We start from the raw sequence: 22106 nt of genomic DNA on the forward strand, positions 1-22106 counted from the left end.
TTGGAGGTTTCTGATGTTTAACATAATAAACATTGCCTAGAGTTACCTAAGCAAAAGTCAAGATCTCTTGACCGCAAATAGTCCAATAGTTCCTTTCTGTTTTAAGATTAAAAGATATAATGTTTCAATATCTAGTTACATGATAATTCTTGGTTTTATGATCTGATCTTATCTTTATTGTAAACATTTGCAGATTGGTGATAAGAAACAGAATTGGCTAGTTTTATTGTTTTTTATCTAATGATATAGTGGTGAAAGACCTATACTGTATAAAGATTATTGGAGTACATTTAACAAGAAAATACAATTTCAGTCTTTCTATTTTAAATTTTCACATTCAGTTGAATGTTAATTGCTGATTCTGTGTAATTATTTGTGAAATTTCTTAGCCATATCTGAGTGAAAACCAAATGTTGTTGTTTTTTGAGTGTATATGATCCATAAAAACTAAAAGGAGTGAACTTGTATATAGTGAACTTACATATACAGTTGGGCTCATAAGTTTACATACCCCTTGAAGAATATGCAAAATGTTCATAATTTTAACAAAATAAGAGGGATCATGAAAATTGCATGTTATTTTTTTATTAGTACTGTCTTGCATAACGGATGTTTATACTCCTCAAGACAAAATTATAGCTAAATTTATAAAAATGACCCCCTTCAAAAGTTTACATACCCTTAAATCTTAATAATGTGTATCATTTCCTGGAAGATCCATGAATGTTTTTTTATGTTTTGTGATAGTTGTTCACGAGTCCCTTGTTTGTCCTGAACAGTTCAACTGCCTGTTGTTCTTCAGAAAAAATCCTCCAGCTCCTGCACATTCTTTGGTTTTCCAGCATCTTCTGCATATTTGACCGCTTTCCAGCAGTGACTGTATTTAGCACATTAAACAAAGAAAATCATGCACAGCTGTGTATATGGGGGCTTTAGATTCCCTGCCATAATTTTTTGTTCTTTATTTTCCTAATTTTGAACATTTAAATTCAAAAATATTAAATTACTAAGATTAAAATGCATATCTGTGTTAGATTTTAAAGGGTCCAAGCCTTTGGAAAGTTTTAAGTATCAAGACCACCATCCTGACACATGGCCTCCAGTTTTGAGGTTCTAAGGGACTCTCACACACCAGCAGATTTGAGATTGGCTGAGGAAATGCCATCGGAAGACAGACCTCTCAATGGGAGGAACTACTGCCAGATACTATAGCTGGTATGGCTGACTCTATGAGATTGGTTTAAAATAGCAGGACCAGTGGAAAGCACAGAGACTCTAATCATGGCAGAACAAGAACAAGCACTCAGCTCTAAATCAATAGGAACGGTCCTCCCGAGACAATCCAGCATCTAATAGCAGGATGCATGATACGAACAGGAACTGCATGCACTTCTGGCACATCAGGATTTAACAGGGAAGCATCAGAATTCCCAAATCACAATAATTTTGTGATTTTAAATTAAGCAAGCATAATTTTAATTTAAAAGTAATTACATTAATTGAATGTATAGTACCATACCACTATATATAATGTAATATACATATTTAGTTTATATTTATATTTACATAATGTTTTTCATGTCGACTCATTTTGTTTTAATCAATTGCAAGCTCTTTCTCTCTCTTCAGAGACTGGGTGGTATTGGGTTACTCTCCATAATCTCTGATTTTATGAGTCTCAATGATGTGAGAGCTTTGGGTGAAACCTTACCACCTCATGGGGCTCTACTGTTACAAGTACAATAGATTTGTCTCTCTAGTTTGTCAGAATCATCACTCAAGACATTATGGTCCTTCCAGCTGTCTATTCCATTGGTGCATCACTTATGTACAGTTTGAGAGAGGGAGGGACTGCGACCTCTCAGACCAGAGAGACGGTGACCACCTGCTTGAAGGTTTTGTATATATATATAAGCTTTTAGGTTTTGTTCCAATGGCATTGGTGGCATAATGTAGAAAGCCTTAAACTGTTTCCAGTCTCAAATAGCTTTGTAGTATAACCTCAATAGTTACACTTCAAAGTGGCCAACTTTTGTCTTTTGTTTTTATTTTTTGCTGCGTTATTTTTTTTATTTATTTATTTTTTAGAGAGAAGAAGGGACAAAACACTAAAAAATATATTATTTAAAATCTAACCATAAAATGTAACAAAAATACATGATAACAAAACAATATAATAAATAAAAATTTAATATAATAATGAATGATGTGTTATGCAGGGACTTCTGAAAATGTCTTTTTCTGTTTCTGTTTTTCTGTTTGTTTGTTGTTTTATACTCATAAATGATGTAATTATTTTACATTATTTACATGATTTATCATTGAAGACAATCATTTACTGTAAAGCTGCATAAGTTTTCTTAAGTGATATAAATTTGAACTGAACATTATAAGATAATTCATAATTTTTTACTTAATATTTACTTGAATTTTACAGCAGAATGACATTATGTGATGTTAAACCACTGATTTGTATAAATGTCTATTATAGATCAGTGTTAAATCATTTGATGATGATGGTAGATTGATGATGATGTTTGATGTTTTAAAATGTTTTATGTAAATGCTAACCTGTGTGTATTTCTAATGTTCTAATGTTCTAGGTGGGTGGGAAGAGACAGTTTATCTGTTGACATGGGGCATGGGCATGAATCCCAAAGGAACAATTGTCCCACTCAGTTAAAGTTACCCTGAAGAATGCTGACAAGAAGTGTTGAGTACAGTCAGTGTAGTGAAGGGAGGGTGAAGGGGTGAGAGAAAGTGCAGAGAGGAAGAAGAAGGATCATATCCCCATCCAGTGGCCAATTGAAATTCAGTATTTCCCCCATGTTGTCTTATTATTACAACTAATGGCCATAATAGAGGTCTTGTGTTTAACTCATTAAAGATCTGCAGAGAGGATTTCGATTTTGCCATGTCATTAGTTTTCTGAAGTTTTACGTCAGTGTGAAAGTGCTTGCTTTTGAAGATCTGTATATTACAATAATATTGCCTCAGATAGATAGATAGATAGATAGATAGATAGATAGATAGATAGATAGATAGATAGATAGATAGATAGATAGATAGATAGATAGATAGATAGATAGATAGCGATCTAAATTTGCTAATCTTTTCAGTGATGCGATCCCTGATTAGGTTCTATATGTGAATTTTAAATATCATCATAAATACCACGCAAATGATATCAGGTTCCTTGATATGCTCTATATTAAGCCTTTTCCAAATGTGGATCATCTTGTTCCATTGTGCCATGTCCCCACCTCGTTTGAACTTGCTATGACAGAGAGCTAGAGATCAGTGACACTGCTGCTGTATGGGACGGAGGCATCTGATGCTGCTGCTATCCTTGGTGATGTACAGCTCAATCCAATTAGGCTTCACCTCCGGGCTGTGATGCAGCGCGCGGCGCGAACACTCCTGCTCAGTCGATGCTCCGCTGAGCGCTACGCGTGACAGTCTTTTACACGTGCTGCTTTGCACTTTCAGCACACTATCATGGCTTCGTGGCGAGAATAATCAACAGTTTCGTTTTTTTTTTTTTTTTTCATCCAACTTGCTTAATTCGACTGAGTTGTTTGTGAGAGTGAGTCCATACAAAATGAAGAGGAGCGACTGCCCTTTCAGCTTTCAGCAGGGGTACCACTGACGACTCTCTTCCCTGAGCTGATGGAGGGGGAAATAAGAGGCTAATTCTTTTTGGTTCTAGAGGTAAAGGAACAAGAGGTGAACGGCGGGAAGGTAAGATTTGCTGCTTTTATTCGCTTTTAAAGAGGTCGTTTGGATAGTTTGCATCAGGCATAGTAAACTCCACGGAAAGGCATGCTAGAACACTACAGTTCTGCTGCTCTCAGCATGTCCCAGCTATTTAGATTTCACTCTCAGAATCCTCACACAAACGAAAAAGTAAAGGGTTTTGCTGCTTGATGCAATTTATTTTACATCTTTTACAACTTTTTTATATCATGCAGTTTCCCCTCGAGAGGTTTTTACAGCAAAAGTGGTTCTTGATAATCTAAGAACCGCTGAAGAACCTTTGAGTAGAAGAGAGTTTGATCAGCTGTCCTGAAACAGGTGCACTGGAAAGTACAGCCTCTTCCTTCCTTGATTAAGGATTAGTGTGTGATGAATGTACCTGAACAGCTTGAAATGCAAAGTTTGTAAGGGATTTTGATAGGAAGACTGAATAGTTTCTAATTATTTAATTTGTGAGAATCGTGTTTTTAGCTGCGTAACAAACTTGTATCACGTCAGTATTTTTCTGTTCTATTGACCATACATCTCGTGCACCTTACTGAGTTGATTCTTCCTCAGTAATTGGAGCGAGTTGGTAATATTAGAGCACACAATCTTAACCGTGTGGGCATAAAGTATAAAGCTGCGGATATATTATGTGGCAGTGTGTTAAAGTCATGCAAACTACATAACGGGATAGTGCTGCAGCATTATGAAATGTTGGCCTATATAGTTTCCTCTCTGGCTGGGAGTTTTAAATAGCCGGCTGTTACGAAGTCTTTTAAGGAAATAGATGCCCGCTAAATAGTCCTGCGGGATTTATCATCAAGACATTGTTAAATACTCAATCGCATTACCGTCTGTCCTCAGAGCCAAAAGTATAGCCTACTTGACATCCAAATGCTACACAAGAACATTTCAGTTGTCATCGTTGACTTTACATGAGATGACTAAAAAAGAGAAATAACATTAATGTGCTAAGTTCTTAGAAATGTAATTTGTGTTTGCAAACTCGCAAAAAAAAAAAAAAAAAAAAAATTACACATTAACTGACTAGCAATGTGAAGTTAATGTCAAGTGGAATAATAATAATATAAGGATATTTTCAAGATTTGTATTTTTTTATGTATTTGTTATTGTTGTTTTTACAAATATCATTATACATTTTTAAATATCAAGAAGTTTTCTTAGTTACTCTGAAACATGCCTCTACATGAAAATGTCAGAATAGGCCTATGTAAAAGTAAAATGAAAATAAAAAACTTAATGACATTGACAGAAACCGTTTTTCTTGTCACATGACAACAAATGGCCTCCTGCATGTTAGTTATGCCACAAGAACTTTGATTTATTGAATAAAATGTTTTCAAATATTCATAATATTTTAAAACAAAATAGTTTCAGAACTTGTTTTTACTCTTTTTTATGATCTCTGGACAGTTACACCACCTAGACATATTTTTCTTTAAGCCCCACAAATATTATAAAGCTTTTTATTTCTAGGCTGAAAACGTTTACACAGCAGAGCTAAAGTCATATTCTGCATGAATTCATTGACCCCATTACTGAAGAACTACTAAAGTAAAGGGCCCTTGTTAAGATTCCTCCTTTGATAATTCTAAAAACTGTGTGCTTTGGAGACTTGTTTTAGCTTGCCAACTTTGTTGGTTCATTAATTTTTTGGAGCATAAAATAGGGTCATTATAGTGTTGGAGATCTGAACACACTGAATTCCATAAAATGATACTTTTATTATATTAATGGCTTTATTTATAAATCCACATTTGTTTTTTTCTAATCATATGCTTATGTATTATTCCAAATTTTTTTGAAGTAATTTTTACGTTACATGATAAGGTGTCCTGAAATGTCTTTGATTTTCAGGTGCTACCATGGAGGGCCTTGTCTGAGGTTGATTCATCATTGTACTCCTGATTGACATCTGAAATAGCATAACATTTGAGTGGTAGCAATCATGACTGAAAGGGCAACCTTCGGGGCTCAGAGGGTTTCACGGCCACAGGGCTCACTCCCGCCAGAACCCATCGACATTATCCGGACAAAAGCCAGATCCAGAAGAGTCCGGATTAATGTGGGTGGGCTGGTCCATGAGGTGCTATGGAGAACCCTGGACCGACTGCCGCGAACCCGTCTGGGGAAACTCAGAGACTGCAACACCCACGAAACCTTAATGGAGATCTGTGACGACTACAGTCTAAATGATAATGAGTATTTCTTTGACAGGCACCCAGGTGCCTTTTCCTCCATTTTAAACTTTTACCGGACTGGCAAGCTACACATGATGGAAGAGATGTGCGCTCTGTCTTTTGGTCAGGAGCTTGACTACTGGGGCATTGATGAGATATATCTGGAGTCGTGTTGCCAGGCTCGGTACCATCAGAAGAAGGAGCAGATGAATGAAGAGCTGAGGAGAGAGGCTGAAACTCTCAGAGAGAAGGAAGGAGATCAGGTGGACACGGGCTGCTGTCCAGACAAAAGGCAGAAGCTCTGGGATTTGCTGGAAAAACCAAGCTCTTCAGTAGCAGCCAAGGTAGGGCAACCACATGGCCCACATATACACAATACAAAATATCAGAGTATATCCACACTAATTATCTCATTATTGGAGACGCTAATTATTAATTTAGGACATTTCCACTTAGGATGTTCCATTTGAGCATCTGAGATAACATTGGATCAACAAACCAGCACTTAAAAAAAATACAGAAGAGGGTATGCTTTAAAATGAATTATTAATTTGCATTACAAAGACTAGGGGCAAATTCAAGGGGAAAGTTTGGACTGCAAAATTCTGAGACTGACGCCAACAGTGATATGATAAAAAATATGAAACCAAAAGAAGAATTTATAAATACACATATCCCATATGCATTTCCCCGGCTATCGTGATTGACATATTAGCCTAGGTTTTTATGCCACAAAAGAAGAGGCATATTTTTTGTGGTATATAGCTTGCTGGAGGGAAGATTTATGGTGCTGCATGTCAGTGTGAAAGTATTTTGGCTGTATTTTCCATCCGAGATGTTTAGTATTGCTCTTTATTTTGCCAATGTAGTAAGATTCTGCATGGATGACTGATATGTGCACGCGTTACTTAATTAAGAATGAGTCAATAAAACAAAGACACCATCTTGGTCTGTTAAATGTGAAGATGGTGCTTTAAATATCTCTCATTGCAGATTTAAGTAAGTTCTGACTAATTATATTTTCTTACACATTAGTAGATTGTCCCGGTAAAAGGTTGTTGAGAATATTAAAATGCTTTTTCACAGCTGCTCAGGAGCTTTGTCTCCACTCACTGCCCAGTCCCAATACACAGATCGCCTACTTCCCAGAATACAGACAGGGAAAGCAGTCAGAAGAGCCATTAGTGAAATGCTTTAATGTACAGGATTTTTTTTCTTGCCCTTTGGCTCTGGAGAAAAGAGACTTTCCAAGGGGTAAATAAAAGCATTTTAAAGAAATGAAAAAAGTTGACTACTAGGTTTGATCGAACTCACTAGAATACTGGACAAAATTGCATTTTGCATTGTGATAACGATGTCAGCATTTTAATTATGATAACTAACATTCCAATTAAACTGATCATATGTAAAATGAGTACAGATTATATTTAAACTTATTTTTTAAATGTTTTTTACATTTTAAATGTATATTAACTTTGATGCAACACAAAATCACATTAGACCTTTATCCCATACATTTAATTTTCCACATTTGGAGCAGAATTAGTTCTGCCATACTGAACTGAAGTTTTGAGGAGAGAAAGGACAGATGGTAATACTCATAAACATTCCCACTAGCCAGCTCAGTGAACTCTAAGAATCAAATTAAACTTCATCCACATGTTTTCTTGGGCATATTTGTCAACAACAGCTACCTGACCAGAAAGAACAAGGTACATCTTCTCACTCTGATTCATTGTGTTTAACAGATTTACGTTAGCATTATGTGTGTTAGTGGGACTGGACAGGTGGACTAGCACATTCTGCTCTCAGAGAGGAAGATGAAGGTTGACTCACTGCCACTATGATTTGTTGCCAGTCAGTCGTTTGAGTGAGTCAGCACAAACACACAGCATCCATTCAGCCTACACCTATAGGCTATAATGTGTGCTCTGACAGGCCAGAAGCAGCTTTGTATTGACCGAAATCACCTTCAACTTAGTTCAGTTTATCATATCCCTGCTGTTTACTGGAGGGAGGTTTGAGATGAAAAAAAAAGCATTTTGCAGGATTGCAACAAGCCTATTTAGATGGTATGGTAGATGTGTGCGCACAATGTATAACGGTATATTAAATTACAAAGCAGTTCCCTTCAGTAAACCCCACTTTATTGCCTGGTGATAAATGTAAAACTGAATTTTCGATTTTCATGCTTGGATCTGGGTTTTAGGGAGGACAGAGCAAATCCCTTTACATAGCAGGGGTCTAGTCATAAATAATCGCATGCGAGCTGCAAGATTAATGGCAAATGGTTCCTAACCTTGACCTCCACCTTCACTTCTGTGGGTTCAGTGGTTTGGTTATTGGACACTGCCTTTTGAGCAAGAAATGACTGGTGGGTTACTGAGGAGGTATTTCCCAATGCAAGTTGATGGCATATTGTGGCAGAATATTGCCAGTAATACTTTACTTTGATGCATGAGAAGTTTCAGTACATTTCCATGTATGTATTTACAGCCAATAGACAAAATATTTTTTAAGTATATAGTATAATATATATATAAACATTATAGTGCATAGAAATATAGTATAACAGCACAGTTTTAGTTTAAAATGTCAATATATGATGCTTTTAAATGCTAAAATATAGTACAAAATGTACTTTGAGGTGCAAGAAAATATGTCCAATTGTAAAATATGTTTCAAAATGCAAAATGTAATTATTAAATATGTTTTAGGAAAACATATATTTTTTAAAAATGAAAATTGAGTAGCTAAAGCTAAACACAAAATGTATAAAATTATATTATAACATATTACCAATATATTTTCAAATATATTAAATATATGAAAATATATACTTTTTCTTTATGGGTTGGGATGGTCTTCTCAGCAGCAGAGCTCATTAGATTATTGTATAATAATAATATAATTTAAATAATATAAATGATATAATATTTATAATAACATAAATTATTACCAGACAATGTGTTTATCCATTCAAGTACTAGGAAATTAGCTGTTAAGTTTTCTTTTGTGCTATAAAAGGGAAGATAAATTTGCAACTGGACAGTTGTTGGGTTGTTGAAAAGATAAAGCGAACAGTGCCTAGTTTAGTGGTCAGCATATACTGCTCTCTGTGAGGCAATGGAGACTTAATCTCCTTTGGTGATTTACCTAGTCTGCTCCTACAAATAGACTGCTGAGGGCCCTGGCTTGTCTGGCTTATGGCTACAGTGTGTAATGTGATCACGTGTTTCACCAGAGCAGTTAATCAGTTAGTGAAGGCAGTTTTCCACCCTGCGGAAGTTATTAAGTGCGGCAGGGGATGCTGAGTTTTTCACATTGTTTCCGTCGTTTCAAAATGCCAGGATGAGCATTATGAATCACCTTGGTAGATAAACTTATTTAATGCACATTTTAACCAGCCATTTTCTTGTCTTAAAAAAAATAAAATTGTGGCATCTCTATGTTTTGATGTGTTGGAAGAGGAGTGAGGTATCTGGTGTATTTGGGTTTTTCCTTCTTGTTTATCTGTCCAGTTTCCCATTGACTTATCTCAGAGGACTTGTGTGGTGTACGTCCTTTCAAAAGGTCAGAGGACTCTAACCCTTTCCATCACATGGCCAGGCCGAGCTCCTTTAAAGAGCTCGTCTGTCACATCACCTTCATTTGTGCTATAAACACCCTGAGCCTTTAGTAAGCAATGCAAAGATACATCATGATACAGAATAAGAATGGATGAAGGTAATTAGTACCTCAGGAACTGATTTTGATTGATGTTGTACCGTCTTCCTCTCATCGTCCTCTCATTTTAGATGTTTTGATAATTTCATATGGTTGTCAAACTAATATTTTCTAGTCTAGGCTAAAAAGAAACAAACAAACAAACAAACAAAAAAATTGTGCTACTGAAAATATGAAATTAAGTGCCTTAGGTCAGCCTAATACAAAGTTTTATAAAAAGACATGAATCATCCTGTCGTGCATCTTTCTTTCGAGTGACACTTTTATATACATGACTATGACTAAAATGCTTAAATAAATACATTTAAGATATAACATATTCAAAATTGCAAATATATTAATTTAAAATATCACGTCACATAAAATACAATAAAAAATCTTAAATAAACACCTTTTATTTAATCTTTGTTTAGTTCATTTATTTAATATGATTTTAAAAATTGTCTTCATAAAGCAGTAAAAAAAAATCATGATATAGGCCCTATAACTAAAGTGCATAAATATACATTTGGTTTTCATTTAATTGCAATTTAAAAATAAATCTCAAATATATATTTTATTAAGATTTTTAATGCCATTTTTATCAATCTCAAAAAGCTAAGAATTATACTTGATTTTGAGAGACATCTTGTCAGGTATCATAATCTGTAAAGAGGTGTTGACTGCAGATTGTTTTAATGGGATCACTGTTCCTCTGAAATGTCTGTGGTGTGAATAATTTATGTGTATTTACAGTAATCGATCATGACATGATAGTGTATGCTCTCAGCTCTGTGGACAGAGCGGAAATTCTCTGCACCAAGCGCATGGATGGGAGAGGGGCAGAAAGAGAAAAAGAAGGAAAAGCTCTTTGTCTGTGTAGATTCTGTTACTAAATAGAGAGTCCTGGGTTCTGGCTGAGACTCTGATTGCAAGGAGATACCCAATGAATTCCCCTCTCAGCCATCACTTCAAGAGCCATGGAGGTCAACAGACAAAGTAAATGTGAAGATGAGTAAAGGCCACATCCAGTGCTCTTTTAAGAGTCTGTTAGATCCTATTAACAATAGTGAGATTGCATTAATCATTTTAAAACAATTCACCCTTTTTTAATGTACTTTCAGAGTGAGGATGGTAAATCGATCTCCTTTTATGTTTATTATGGACTAAGCAGACCTATTTTCATGTGAATAATTTGCTGTAAGGAGACAGATGAATGTTTAATGTGTTATGTAACTATATACTTTCAATTTTATTTTATAAGTCTATATATGTTCATAGATTTAGTCAAAATCAAGAAAAAATGGCAAAAAAAAATTCACGTTCAGTTATTAAATCCATGAGAGAGCTCAGACGAAGTTTAAAACTATGAAATTCAAAGTTGAGATAGCCTCAAATGAGAACGGACATCTCTGAATTGAAAGTAATTGTCATGTTATGTAATCCAGTGCTTTGAAAAGGAAGGGCTGAGCTTGTGACCCAAAGGGAGCCAGCTACTGTACATAGGCCCAATGTGGGCGTTGAACAGTGGAACAAGTCCTTTAGCCTCTCTGCCGACTCAGAGGAGTTTCCATCCTCCACAATGTCACAGAATTATGTAGTTAACCCTTAGAAACCTAAAGGGATTTATCTTTAATTGGAGTAATGAGCAAACAAAATAGCTACAGTTCCACCTTTCATTCAACTGTGATTGATAAAAGCCCACTTAGTGGACGTCTGCTACAAGCTATAGACATGATCTGGGGCCAGTTGCGTAAACTGTTTAGACTAGTCTTAAAAAGTTAGTCATCTAATTTTTTTCTTTAAGACTGGTCATAACTTTTTTTATTCAGTTATGAAAAGGTAGATTGGTCTTATTCGTACTGGAAAAGTTAGACTGATTACCCCTTGGCAGCTCTTAGTTGGTCAAACTAGTTCTTAAGGCACAATCTTAACATGGTGGCTAAGTTTATGCAACTGGCCCCAGATCCTGTAATTGAAGCTTCATTGGGGGTTAAAGCCAATTACTTATCTAGCGTGACCTACTACAATCAATAACTATTGAGTCCATCAGTAGTGTGTCTAACATTTTTGTAGGATATATGACCTTAATGTCAGAGGTGCACAAGAGCATGAAATCTCTCAAACAGTCTCATTTTAAGCCATTGCCATCAAAATGATGTTCTTACATAACAAAGCTGAAAGTTACTAGACAAAATCATTTATGTGAGGTTGATCAGTACTAAGAATATTAGTAGAATATTACATTTATATCAGAATAGTCAATAAGACTATAAATCAAAACTAGAGTCATTAAAATGCTGAATGTTTTACAAATATCAGATGAAAAATACAGTGATATTTCTGAAGAAATTTTTCATTTTATTTTGACTGAGGGTATATGTATGTATGGAAGATTTCTTCCTGTCTCTACGTTATAATCTATATTGACTATTGGAGCGTTGATCAAGTAATTGGATTCTATTTCATTGTCGTGTCTTTAGACTCAGTTTAGGACATTATTGTGTAATTTTGTATAAGCAGATCAGATCTCTTGCTGATGTGCTAATGATGCTCTTTCTTAGGCAATCTGTGTGCTTTTCATACACTGTGACAACAAAATACATGCTATTAGCTCCACCTGCCCAACCCACAAGAGCTAAAACCCTGCCACAGTCAGGAGCACTGCCAGTCTTGTAGGATAAGACTTAGAGTTTTATCCTCTGAGCTCAACCTCACCTTGAACCCAGTTGTGATTTCCGTTCTGTGGATGCATTTTTTGGGAGGGCAAATGTTGGACAAATTCTTTTGGAACTGGTATGAGGGCAGATATCTTTTGGGCAGATTGTGTTAAAAATAGTCAGTGGCAGTTGGACAAACTGAATACCAGGCTGTACACTGTGTTTAAGTAGAGGTTGCCTGCCAGCCTCACTTGTGAGGCTGAATATTTTGCATGCAAGTAAGTGGTAGGCTGAGGGCTAGCCTGTAAATCACAAGCAGTTATCAGGGCCACATTATTGACTAATCACTATAATCACGACCCCCTGCTTCCTCCCACCCCCGCGCATGCAAAGACACTGTCAAACACAGAGTAGTCATCTTACTATCTTGTAGTTCAGCTGGTTCATGCGTGTTGGAACCTCTATTAGTTTTGCATGCTTGCAGGCAATCCATTGTGCATTATAGAAGAGGATAGTATGTCTCTTACTCAGCAAAAGCTACTTGACAAATGTGGGAGTTAAGCTCCAAATTATAAAAAAAAAAAAAAAAAAACCTTCCAATCAAACAGATCCCATGACATTCCTTTATAAATAACCTTTCCGTATTGATCAAGACATTCTTTGGTTTCCATACAGAGTTTCTTCTTCCTCTCATGGCTGCAATGATAACAATTGTTCTCCAGAAATAATTTAACCTTCACTTCCTCTCAGGAATAGAGGTGTCTTCTGAAGAGCTGTATGGGATGCTTTGTTTTTGAATTTTACACTGCATTACAGTTTAAACTAAAACCTTCAAACTAAACCTTTTTATTTATCTCTCTTACATCAGTAAGGTGTTTCTCAAATAGTTCAGCAGAGAGAAAACAGGAAAAAGGGCCTTTCAAGCAATAGATGCTAATATTGTTTGTGCAAACAAACAAACAGAAGAGCTGAAAGCTTGGCCTGTTGTAATTGTTTCTGAGATAACACATTACTGAGTCTTTCAAGCATCCAACCAAGGTTCGCAGATAAAAGAAGATGGGTTTAACACTTTAATTCCTGAATCACAGTCCATTTGCTGTATTAGTGGTGTGTAGAGTGAAGGAGCTGTCCATGGTGCTGCTCATGAATCAGCTTTACCAAATATCAATTTCTTCTTGCAGCAAAAATCTCATTCATTATTTTTTTATAGTAAAATGTTTAATGTTTCTATTTTTGTCTCTGTCACATGTGAACCTTCCACTTTTTGAAATACAGGTAAATCCACCTCACCCTGCAGATTAAAAGGCAAATCCTCATGTTTAGCCAGATTGCCCTCAGTAAACATTTTTTCAATATATATGCCAAGACATTAATTCTGTTGGCAGTGAAATCAGTGAAAAATCAGCCTGATATTTTTGGCCAAACTCACCAGATGTTTTAAGAACCAAAGCAGCTCTACTCCACAATCAAGTAGATACCTAAACCTGTCTCATGTTTCATTTCACCCTCGCTTTACATTAGTTTTGCTGTGTAAAAATGTCACATTCTGCTAATGTACATTGTTGGTTTTGAAGTCTCTGGAAATTGTACATAGGCTATTCGATATGAGATTCTGCAACTCCATGAAAGGGGATACAAGATCATGTAAGATTATACACTAAAGACAAATTGATTTATGTGTTTCAATGCATTACATTTGTTCTATGAATCTCTCGATTCTGGTCTATAGTACCATCTACTGGTCAGATATTTTCTAATATTTGCCATCATGCAAGGCAATGCTGTAGATTTTTCAGCTCATCCCAGTAAATGAAACTGGTGCTACTGTCATGTCTTTTGTATCACTCTGTAGATTCACTCTCTTATTACATAGAAATGCAAATGGCACCGTCTTGTGTCGCAGTTAAATTACTTAAGTATTAATGTTACTGTAATATTGGTGCAGTGTTCATCCCGTTATCGATTGTTTTCTACATTGTGATAGATTGTTTTTTAAACAATTCAAATAATTTCAACTCCAACCAATATTTTTTTTAAAGCCATATCAGTTTAGACATCCGAAGCACGTGTACAGAACCAATATTTTTTTTAAAGCCATATTATTTTAGTTATACTGTTAAATTGTAAAGAGTTTGTGTTTAAAGTAGATTTTAGTTACAAAAACATAGTCAGTTATGTCTGTGTTATATTAGATCTGTGTATTAAGTGACAGCAGCGGCATGGGTGGAAAGGTCCAGATTAAGGGGCGGTGATATTATAAGTTGTTCCCCTTCCTGTGTCACTAGGGGAGTGAATTCTGAGTGGCTTGTTTGTTCACATACTTGCAGAGAAAAGCTTACCAAAAGTTCCTGGGTTGCCCTTTTTCATGATTTCAGGGTTAGTAGATGCACCGGGGACCCGATTATAGCACTTAAACATGGAAAAAGTCAGATTTTCATATGTCTCCTTTAATACTTTTTTTTTTTTTTTTTTTACATTTTAAAATTTTCATTCTGAAAATAAAATAAGGACATGGTAATGCTTCTAAATGTCCCTTAAAAAATACATTAAATAAATGTAAACTCAAGTCTTTGTGACATCAGCAAGGTAGTACCCTTTCTCTATGACAGAATTAAATTAAGGTTAGGTGACTTGAAGGATCTCTTGGTGCTTCCTGTGCTTCCCTATACGCATAAGCCCTGGCCCAGTGCCAGAAATCTCCCTGTGTTGAGATCACTGCCCATGTAATCACGTTTATGCAGATCCACTGATGAGGACAGTTAACTAATCCTCCTGCCTTTCTCCTTCAGCACTTATCGCTTCTGTCTCTCTTGCATTGAGAACAAATACAGCCCTACTGCATGTGTCATGACATACCTTGATATAAATGTTTATCCCAGAACCTCAGTGAAACTGATTAATGAGCTGACCGCAGCGACACATCAGGCTGGGAATTCATGTCCTTCAAACTTAAAGTCAACATAAAGTCAGAACATTGCTCTGATTTTAGTGGCATTCCATCAGCTGTTATAGGTCTGACACAGCTGATAATAGCAGGGTGACTGTAATGTTTTTAGAAAATTTCAAAGTAGTAAACGAGCAGCTCTTTTTAATGGTAGCATGTATACATTGGAAGAAGTTCTGTAATTTTAACAGAAAAACTAGGTAAAAATGATATAGTTTATATTTATTAATTGTAATAATTGTTAATGTAATTTAAGTTACATTTATATTTATGGGTGGCAAATAATATAATTTGAAAGAAAGTACAATGGTGTAAAGTGTCATAAAAATATTATTCAGAAGTACACTTTTACAGTAAAACATTATTAAAACATTAAATATTGTTCAAATGAAAGTGTGAGTAACAAATAATATATAGGAAAAGGTGCATTCCCAGATTTTTTTCATTTAGAAAGTTAGTTTATTCTTGTTTTTGTTATTACCAATGTGCAATGAATGTTTTATACTATATTTTATGATTTTAGTCCATATTTGTCTTGATTACAGCATTAGGTTTCTTTGTAATTATTGTTTTAACTGAAGTAAAAATGTTTACAGTGAACTTGTATACAGTCCCCTGATGGACAGATTGTCAGCATGTTCAGTATGATAGCTGGAAATTTGTTATAATGTAGCAATGTTGGAAAGATAGAGTTCAAAAGAATTCAGTGCGATTCATTTACCCTAATTTTCCTAAAGCATTTTCTGACAAGAAAAAAAAATCACACAAAATGAATTAGATTTCAGTTGGATGAAAATAGAACACGTCCTGTAGAGTTACCTCACTGACCCTCTCCCCAGGGATTAAAATCAGCTTCTTTTTTATTTTTTTTTACTCTTATCTCCATGGGTACGTCAACCTCTGACTGGACTTTAGGTCTCTTGGTCACAGTCAGACCAGATGCTACTCAACCCTACCTGGCGGGGACAATCCCTGCGTCATGCGATGACAATTCAGAGTCCTTTCCTTATACTTCTAGTGCATTACACAATGTCAAATATTGTGCCTCCCTGTTGACCCCGAGATTTGTTTAGCCTGGCTCACCAGTTGTTTAACATGCTCTAGCGACACTCAATACTTGAGTAATCAATAACAAAGCACTCTGTTTTACTATACAAATGACACAGTAGCAAGCAAAGGTTGATTTGTTTGTTATGGATTTTTAGTGCCATTTTATAGGCTTTTACTATACAAATGACACAGTAGCAAGCAAAGTTGATAGTTCAAACAAGACTATAGGCTTTTCTTGCATAGTTGACAGATCCATTGTTGGTTGTAATGTAATGTTATTGTTACTGGTACTGCATCAGAACATTTTTCACTCTTGTTTGAGAACTGTATGCACCTTGCGAAAGGTGTTCACATTGTCGTCTGTGTGGGAGGACATTTCAGGATAATTGTAATAGGATCGACTTACTATCTATAGTAAGGATATAGAAAGGTTAGGAGCAGTTACTCAGTCTTTCCCCTCCCCCCACAAGGGAAGAATCAACCTGTAATCTCTTTAGTTTTCCTTAAACATTGTAATATTAAGCATTCTAGTAAAGGACAGAAGGCTGGCATATTGTGTCACAGTAAAATTAGTGAAATCATCCGTTCTTTAGTGCATCATATATTTTCAGGAAGTGTGATAAATTTGGATTGGTCTTAATATAACTTCATATTTGTCTGTGGTGTAATTAATTCTGGTGTAATATCATGAAGTTGATAAAATGTGCTGAATATGTAGAAGTGTGTTATGACATTGCTTGCATAAGAGTATTTACGCCACTCACAATGACAGGACACTGTCAAGGTCAGCCGTTTTATTCTCCATCCAGGGTCAGTATTAATCCCTTCTTAATGCAGTTCCAGTGAACGAGTAACAGTTTCTCGATCTATTGCTCACTGTCTTTTGTAGTACATCATAGTTTATTTTTTTGAGGATGAGATTAGTGTTTATAAGGGAGTAATGGCAGTTCAATAATCTAAATGAGTTCCCTAAAACTCAAACTTTAAATATTTGACTATAAACTACACAATGTGCATCTTTTAACAAACATCTTATTAAATCATGAAAGTAAAAAAGTAAGAAAAGTAAGTATATGGGTGGTATTACTGATGGCATCATGGAAACCATTACACATAATTTAAGGATTTTTGAAGAGGCCTAAAATTGATACAGCAATCTAAAGGCATGCTAAGGCTCAATTTATAAACATTTCATGATCAATGTCAATTTTTCAGTTTAAATTTAGGAACTCAAGTAGTACCTTTTCTTATAATTAATGCATTTCTTGACATTGATAAACAGCAGTAAGATAACGTTTTCCCAAATTTTTAGCAGAAATAGGTTCAGACTTAACGCCTACCTGGAAAGCAGTCACAGATTGACAATGTCATATGTACATTTTAAACGTTTGCATTGTTAATGATTGTTTTTTTTGTGAGAATGTGATGTTTCTTCTACCTGTAATGCAGCAAACAGGCAAATTTGATGAAATGCAATATAATATCCAGACAAGTAACTCAGTCTGATCAGGGGTTATTTGATTACCTTGCAAGATGATTTAGATAAACTCACAGGACAACCTCCATATTCTAACAAAGTAGCTGATCAATAAGTGCTTGTCAAAGCCATTTGTCAATTGATGTGCAGTAGGAGAATGAGAGAACAGACGATGCAGATTACATTATCCTAATAAGTATGAGGGCACAGTCTCTTTCAGTCTCTCATTTTGTTTGCTCTTAGTCCCATTGGCCTTTGCGTTATTATTATATATTCCAAAAAATGTCACAGTTTCTTTGAATTTTTGAATATATGTAACAATTCAGATGTAAGAACCTTTAGGTGATTGTAGTGTATTTTGATTTTGAATACACTGACTTAAACTTAAAAAGCACTGTAAATTTTGATATGTGGATTTATGTATATTTTTAATGATTATAGAGTGGTCACAATTATTTGGGCACTTTGGTGTTTGTATATGGAGTAAATGATGTTACGTCACTAAATCTCCTCTTTTTGTTTTTTGTTTTTTGTTGCAGATTCTGGCCATAATATCAATTCTGTTCATCATCCTTTCAACCATTGCACTGTCACTGAACACCTTGCCGGAGTTACAAGTTACTGATGAATTCGGACAATCCAACGACAACCCGAACCTGGCCCATGTTGAAGCCGTTTGTATCGCCTGGTTCACTATGGAGTACCTTCTCCGATTTTTGTCTTCTCCCAACAAGTGGAAGTTCTTCAAAGGGCCACTGAATGTGATTGACCTGCTGGCTATCCTTCCTTATTACGTCACAATATTCCTCACAGAATCCAACAAGAGTGTCCTCCAGTTCCAGAATGTGCGCAGGGTAGTTCAAATCTTCCGGATCATGAGAATCCTGCGAATTCTGAAACTCGCGAGACACTCGACTGGTCTTCAGTCTCTTGGGTTCACTCTGAGAAGAAGCTATAATGAACTCGGGCTTCTGATATTGTTTTTAGCCATGGGCATCATGATCTTCTCCAGTTTGGTGTTCTTTGCTGAGAAAGATGAAGATGCTACAAAATTCACCAGTATTCCCGCTTCATTCTGGTGGGCAACTATTACTATGACAACTGTAGGTTATGGGGATATCTATCCCCAAACCCTTCTGGGCAAAATAGTGGGTGGTCTCTGTTGTATCGCTGGCGTGTTAGTGATCGCTCTGCCCATTCCCATTATTGTGAACAACTTCTCTGAGTTCTACAAAGAGCAGAAGCGACAAGAAAAGGCTATCAAACGAAGAGAAGCACTTGAGAGGGCCAAGAGGAACGGGAGCATTGTGTCGATGAACCTGAAAGATGCTTTTGCTCGCAATATGGAACTATTGGATGTGGTGATAGAAAAGAATGATGAGAAGGGTGCAGACAATCATCTTTCACCCAGTCGCTGGAACTATCCGAAGAACCCAAACTCTGACTCGGATTCCAAGGGCTATGATTCGAAATATCAAGAAATAGGTCAGTTGGCTTCTCCAGAACGCTTATTCAAACCTACTTCAAGCCCTCAGCGTCTGAACGCGAAATCCCTTGAGCAAATGTACAACCAGATGACAGCTGCCTCATCCGTGAGCAGCAGCGGACATTCGGCTTCCAAAGCGATCACTGTTGGAAGAGAAGAAGAGATGGAGATGAAGGTAGTGCAGCGTGAACCACGGCACAAAGAGAGACCCATCAGTGAGATAAAAAGCCTGTCCAGCATCGACAGTTTCGCCAGCTGTGCCACAGACATCAGTGAGGTAGAGAGAAGCGCGCTACTGCCAAATTTTGCAGGAGCGCAGACAAGGCATCCACGTGCTCCTCCGCCGCTCGACCTCAGCCAGATCACCTCCCTGGAGAAACGGGCTCCTCAGAAACTAAAGCAGCCCCCGATCATCAAAGAAGGCCTCTATGAGTTTGTCCAGTGTAAGTCAGACAGCAGCGCCATGTCACAGGGTGAAGAGAACCAAAGCTTTGATCCGAGCGATGAAAACATTAGGAGCCCTCCACGAGGAAACCAAGTCAAAGTGAAGGGACTCAAAGTGAACTTTACCGAATCTGCAGATGAGGGGGTTTCCAACTTGCACTTAGTCGTGACGGATGACGCAGCCACACTGACACCAAAGCTACCAGTATCTGATCCAATACTGTTGGGGGGTTCTCCTCGGCACAGTCCCAGATCCCCAGGGAAAGGCTTTGAAGGGGATGGAGCCACAAGCTCTCCAGGGTTCAACCTGTCGTCTTCTGAGAGCCAAAGAGGGAGAAACCACATCGATAGAGCCGCAGTTACTCCAACCTCCCCTAAAAATGCACAAAACTGTGCTTCTGCCACGGTTGGTGCCACTGGAGCAGAAGACAACATTCAAAGTGGACAGAAGGTGGACAACCACCTCCTTTCACCTGATATTCTCAAGTCTTCAGGGGAGGGAGGTCGCTCACCACCGTGTGAATCTAGCATGTGATGCGATGTGTTGCATTAACATGTTAACAGAACGATGCATCAAAGTATGTGGACAGAAAAAAGCATACTGATGTAGTGAAGGGGATTTTCTTTTGTCTTTCTTCAACACTATCGGACTGCATAGCCGCAGAGATTGACTTTATGATCCTGAGAGAGAAGGTCTGCTCTCAAATTCAAGAGCTTAGTGATATTCATACAGAGGGAGGACATTAAAAAAACAAATCATACTCTTATTTTATCATTATTTTTTAACAGTACGACCCTCCACGTGAAGGATTAGTTAGCAGAATCATATATCTTTTGAATCATAGACCGATTCAGACAACTGTGATAAGATACCACAAATCATTCATTGTCATTTACAGCCCACTGAGCAGTGCGTTCACAACACTGTAACATTTGTGTTGGGTTTGTTTAATAGTTCAGACCAAAGTGCTACCAGTGTAAATTGGCAGTCAGCATTTGACTTGAAATAATATTTTTGACCAAAATATGCCTTCATTTGACATTAATCCTCAGTGGTCATATGTGAAGCAACAAAAAGTTTTCAGTTCTTTCTGCAAATATGAATCAAATCAAATTCCATTTTTATCTTTAACCATCCCTTTGAGATTAATAGTTAAGGAAAAACAGAAAGAGTAGAAAATAGGAAATAGTCAGTACTAAATATTCTATCTATAAGAGCATGTCTAACACAGGTTCAAGTGTTTCCATTTGCATCACTTTATAGTTGAGCCATAGTCTACAAAAAAACAAAACAAAAAAAATACATTCTTTAAATAGTTTGGCATGGTTACTGCTGTGGGCAACTCTCCACATCAGTGAATCTGTAAAACAGTATCGAAAGATTATTGTTTATAAGTTGCCTTCAAATCAGAATCAGCTGAGGGAAACCCATGAGGCCATAGTAAATCAACTATGCCCTCTGCTGGATGAAGGAAACGGCACTTTATTTCTACAAGATGTCAGCTTGAATGGATGAGAATATTGTACATTAAAGAATGTTATTTAAACCTTCCTCTCTTGATGTGCTGTGCAATACAGTTGACCTTGTAACAAAGAGGTCATTGGATGTCAACAGCTCAATGCAGAACCTTGAGAGTATTCATTGTATATTAACTGTACATTCAAGACATTATCGGCTACATCCATTTAGTGTGTAGAAACAGGTACACAAGTTATATCAACCGTACTTAAGTGATTTTTAAATCAAGGCAGGAACACAAATCCTGCTTTAAGTATTCAAATCGGTGCCTTTTCATAAACAGTCATTTATGAGAAGGCGTTAAGATCTTTGGTTTGGTTCAGACAAGTCTGTACAGAAAGTCCTACTTTTTAATAGAGTAAAATATGCAAATATAATTGAGTTCTCAGGTTTTTTTTAATGTAATCTTGAAAGCCCTGTTTCTGTATGCGAAAATAATTGTTTGCTGTTCATATCGAAAAGTTATGTAACAGAACACTGAACATTACTAAAGCGTTGCACGATCTACTTGCACAAGCATTGAGCAGATTTCTTTAATACAACTTGACTATTGTATGTACATTCCAAAATACTTTAATTTCTGCATATCAGATGTTTTTAAGTTTGGATCCTAGTTGATATATCAATGTGACATTGTTTATAGTTGTACATCTTTTCTTTGAAATAGTAACTGCATTGTTCCAGATACCTAGAATGACCATTAAATAAATGTTTGTACAGGACATTGTGAGCGTGTTCTTTAAAACACCAGTAGACCTTCAATCTTATCCTTAAGTGGTTTAAAAGTGAGAATAGATGTGATTAGGGGACACCGATGCAGCATCTTTTCAGTGCAGTTTAGACTTCAGACACATGCTTCACAATACATATTAGCCAAGA

The 22106-nt window shown here is 36.4% G+C and overlaps 1 protein-coding gene across 1 annotated transcript; it reads left to right on the top strand.

Moving 5' to 3' along the window:
* The first annotated feature begins 3124 nt into the window (after window positions 1–3124).
* Window positions 3125–21946, top strand: LOC109108916 (potassium voltage-gated channel subfamily B member 2-like). The gene is made up of 3 exons (XM_042774570.1): window positions 3125–3741; window positions 5620–6286; window positions 18318–21946. Exons 2-3 carry the CDS (start codon window positions 5711–5713, stop codon window positions 20241–20243), a joined length of 2502 nt encoding a protein of 833 aa, XP_042630504.1. The 5' UTR covers window positions 3125–3741; window positions 5620–5710; the 3' UTR covers window positions 20244–21946.
* The last annotated feature ends 160 nt before the right edge of the window (window positions 21947–22106 follow it).

The sequence above is a fragment of the Cyprinus carpio genome, chromosome A2 (assembly GCF_018340385.1).
Source record: "Cyprinus carpio isolate SPL01 chromosome A2, ASM1834038v1, whole genome shotgun sequence".
NCBI lineage: Eukaryota > Metazoa > Chordata > Actinopteri > Cypriniformes > Cyprinidae > Cyprinus > Cyprinus carpio.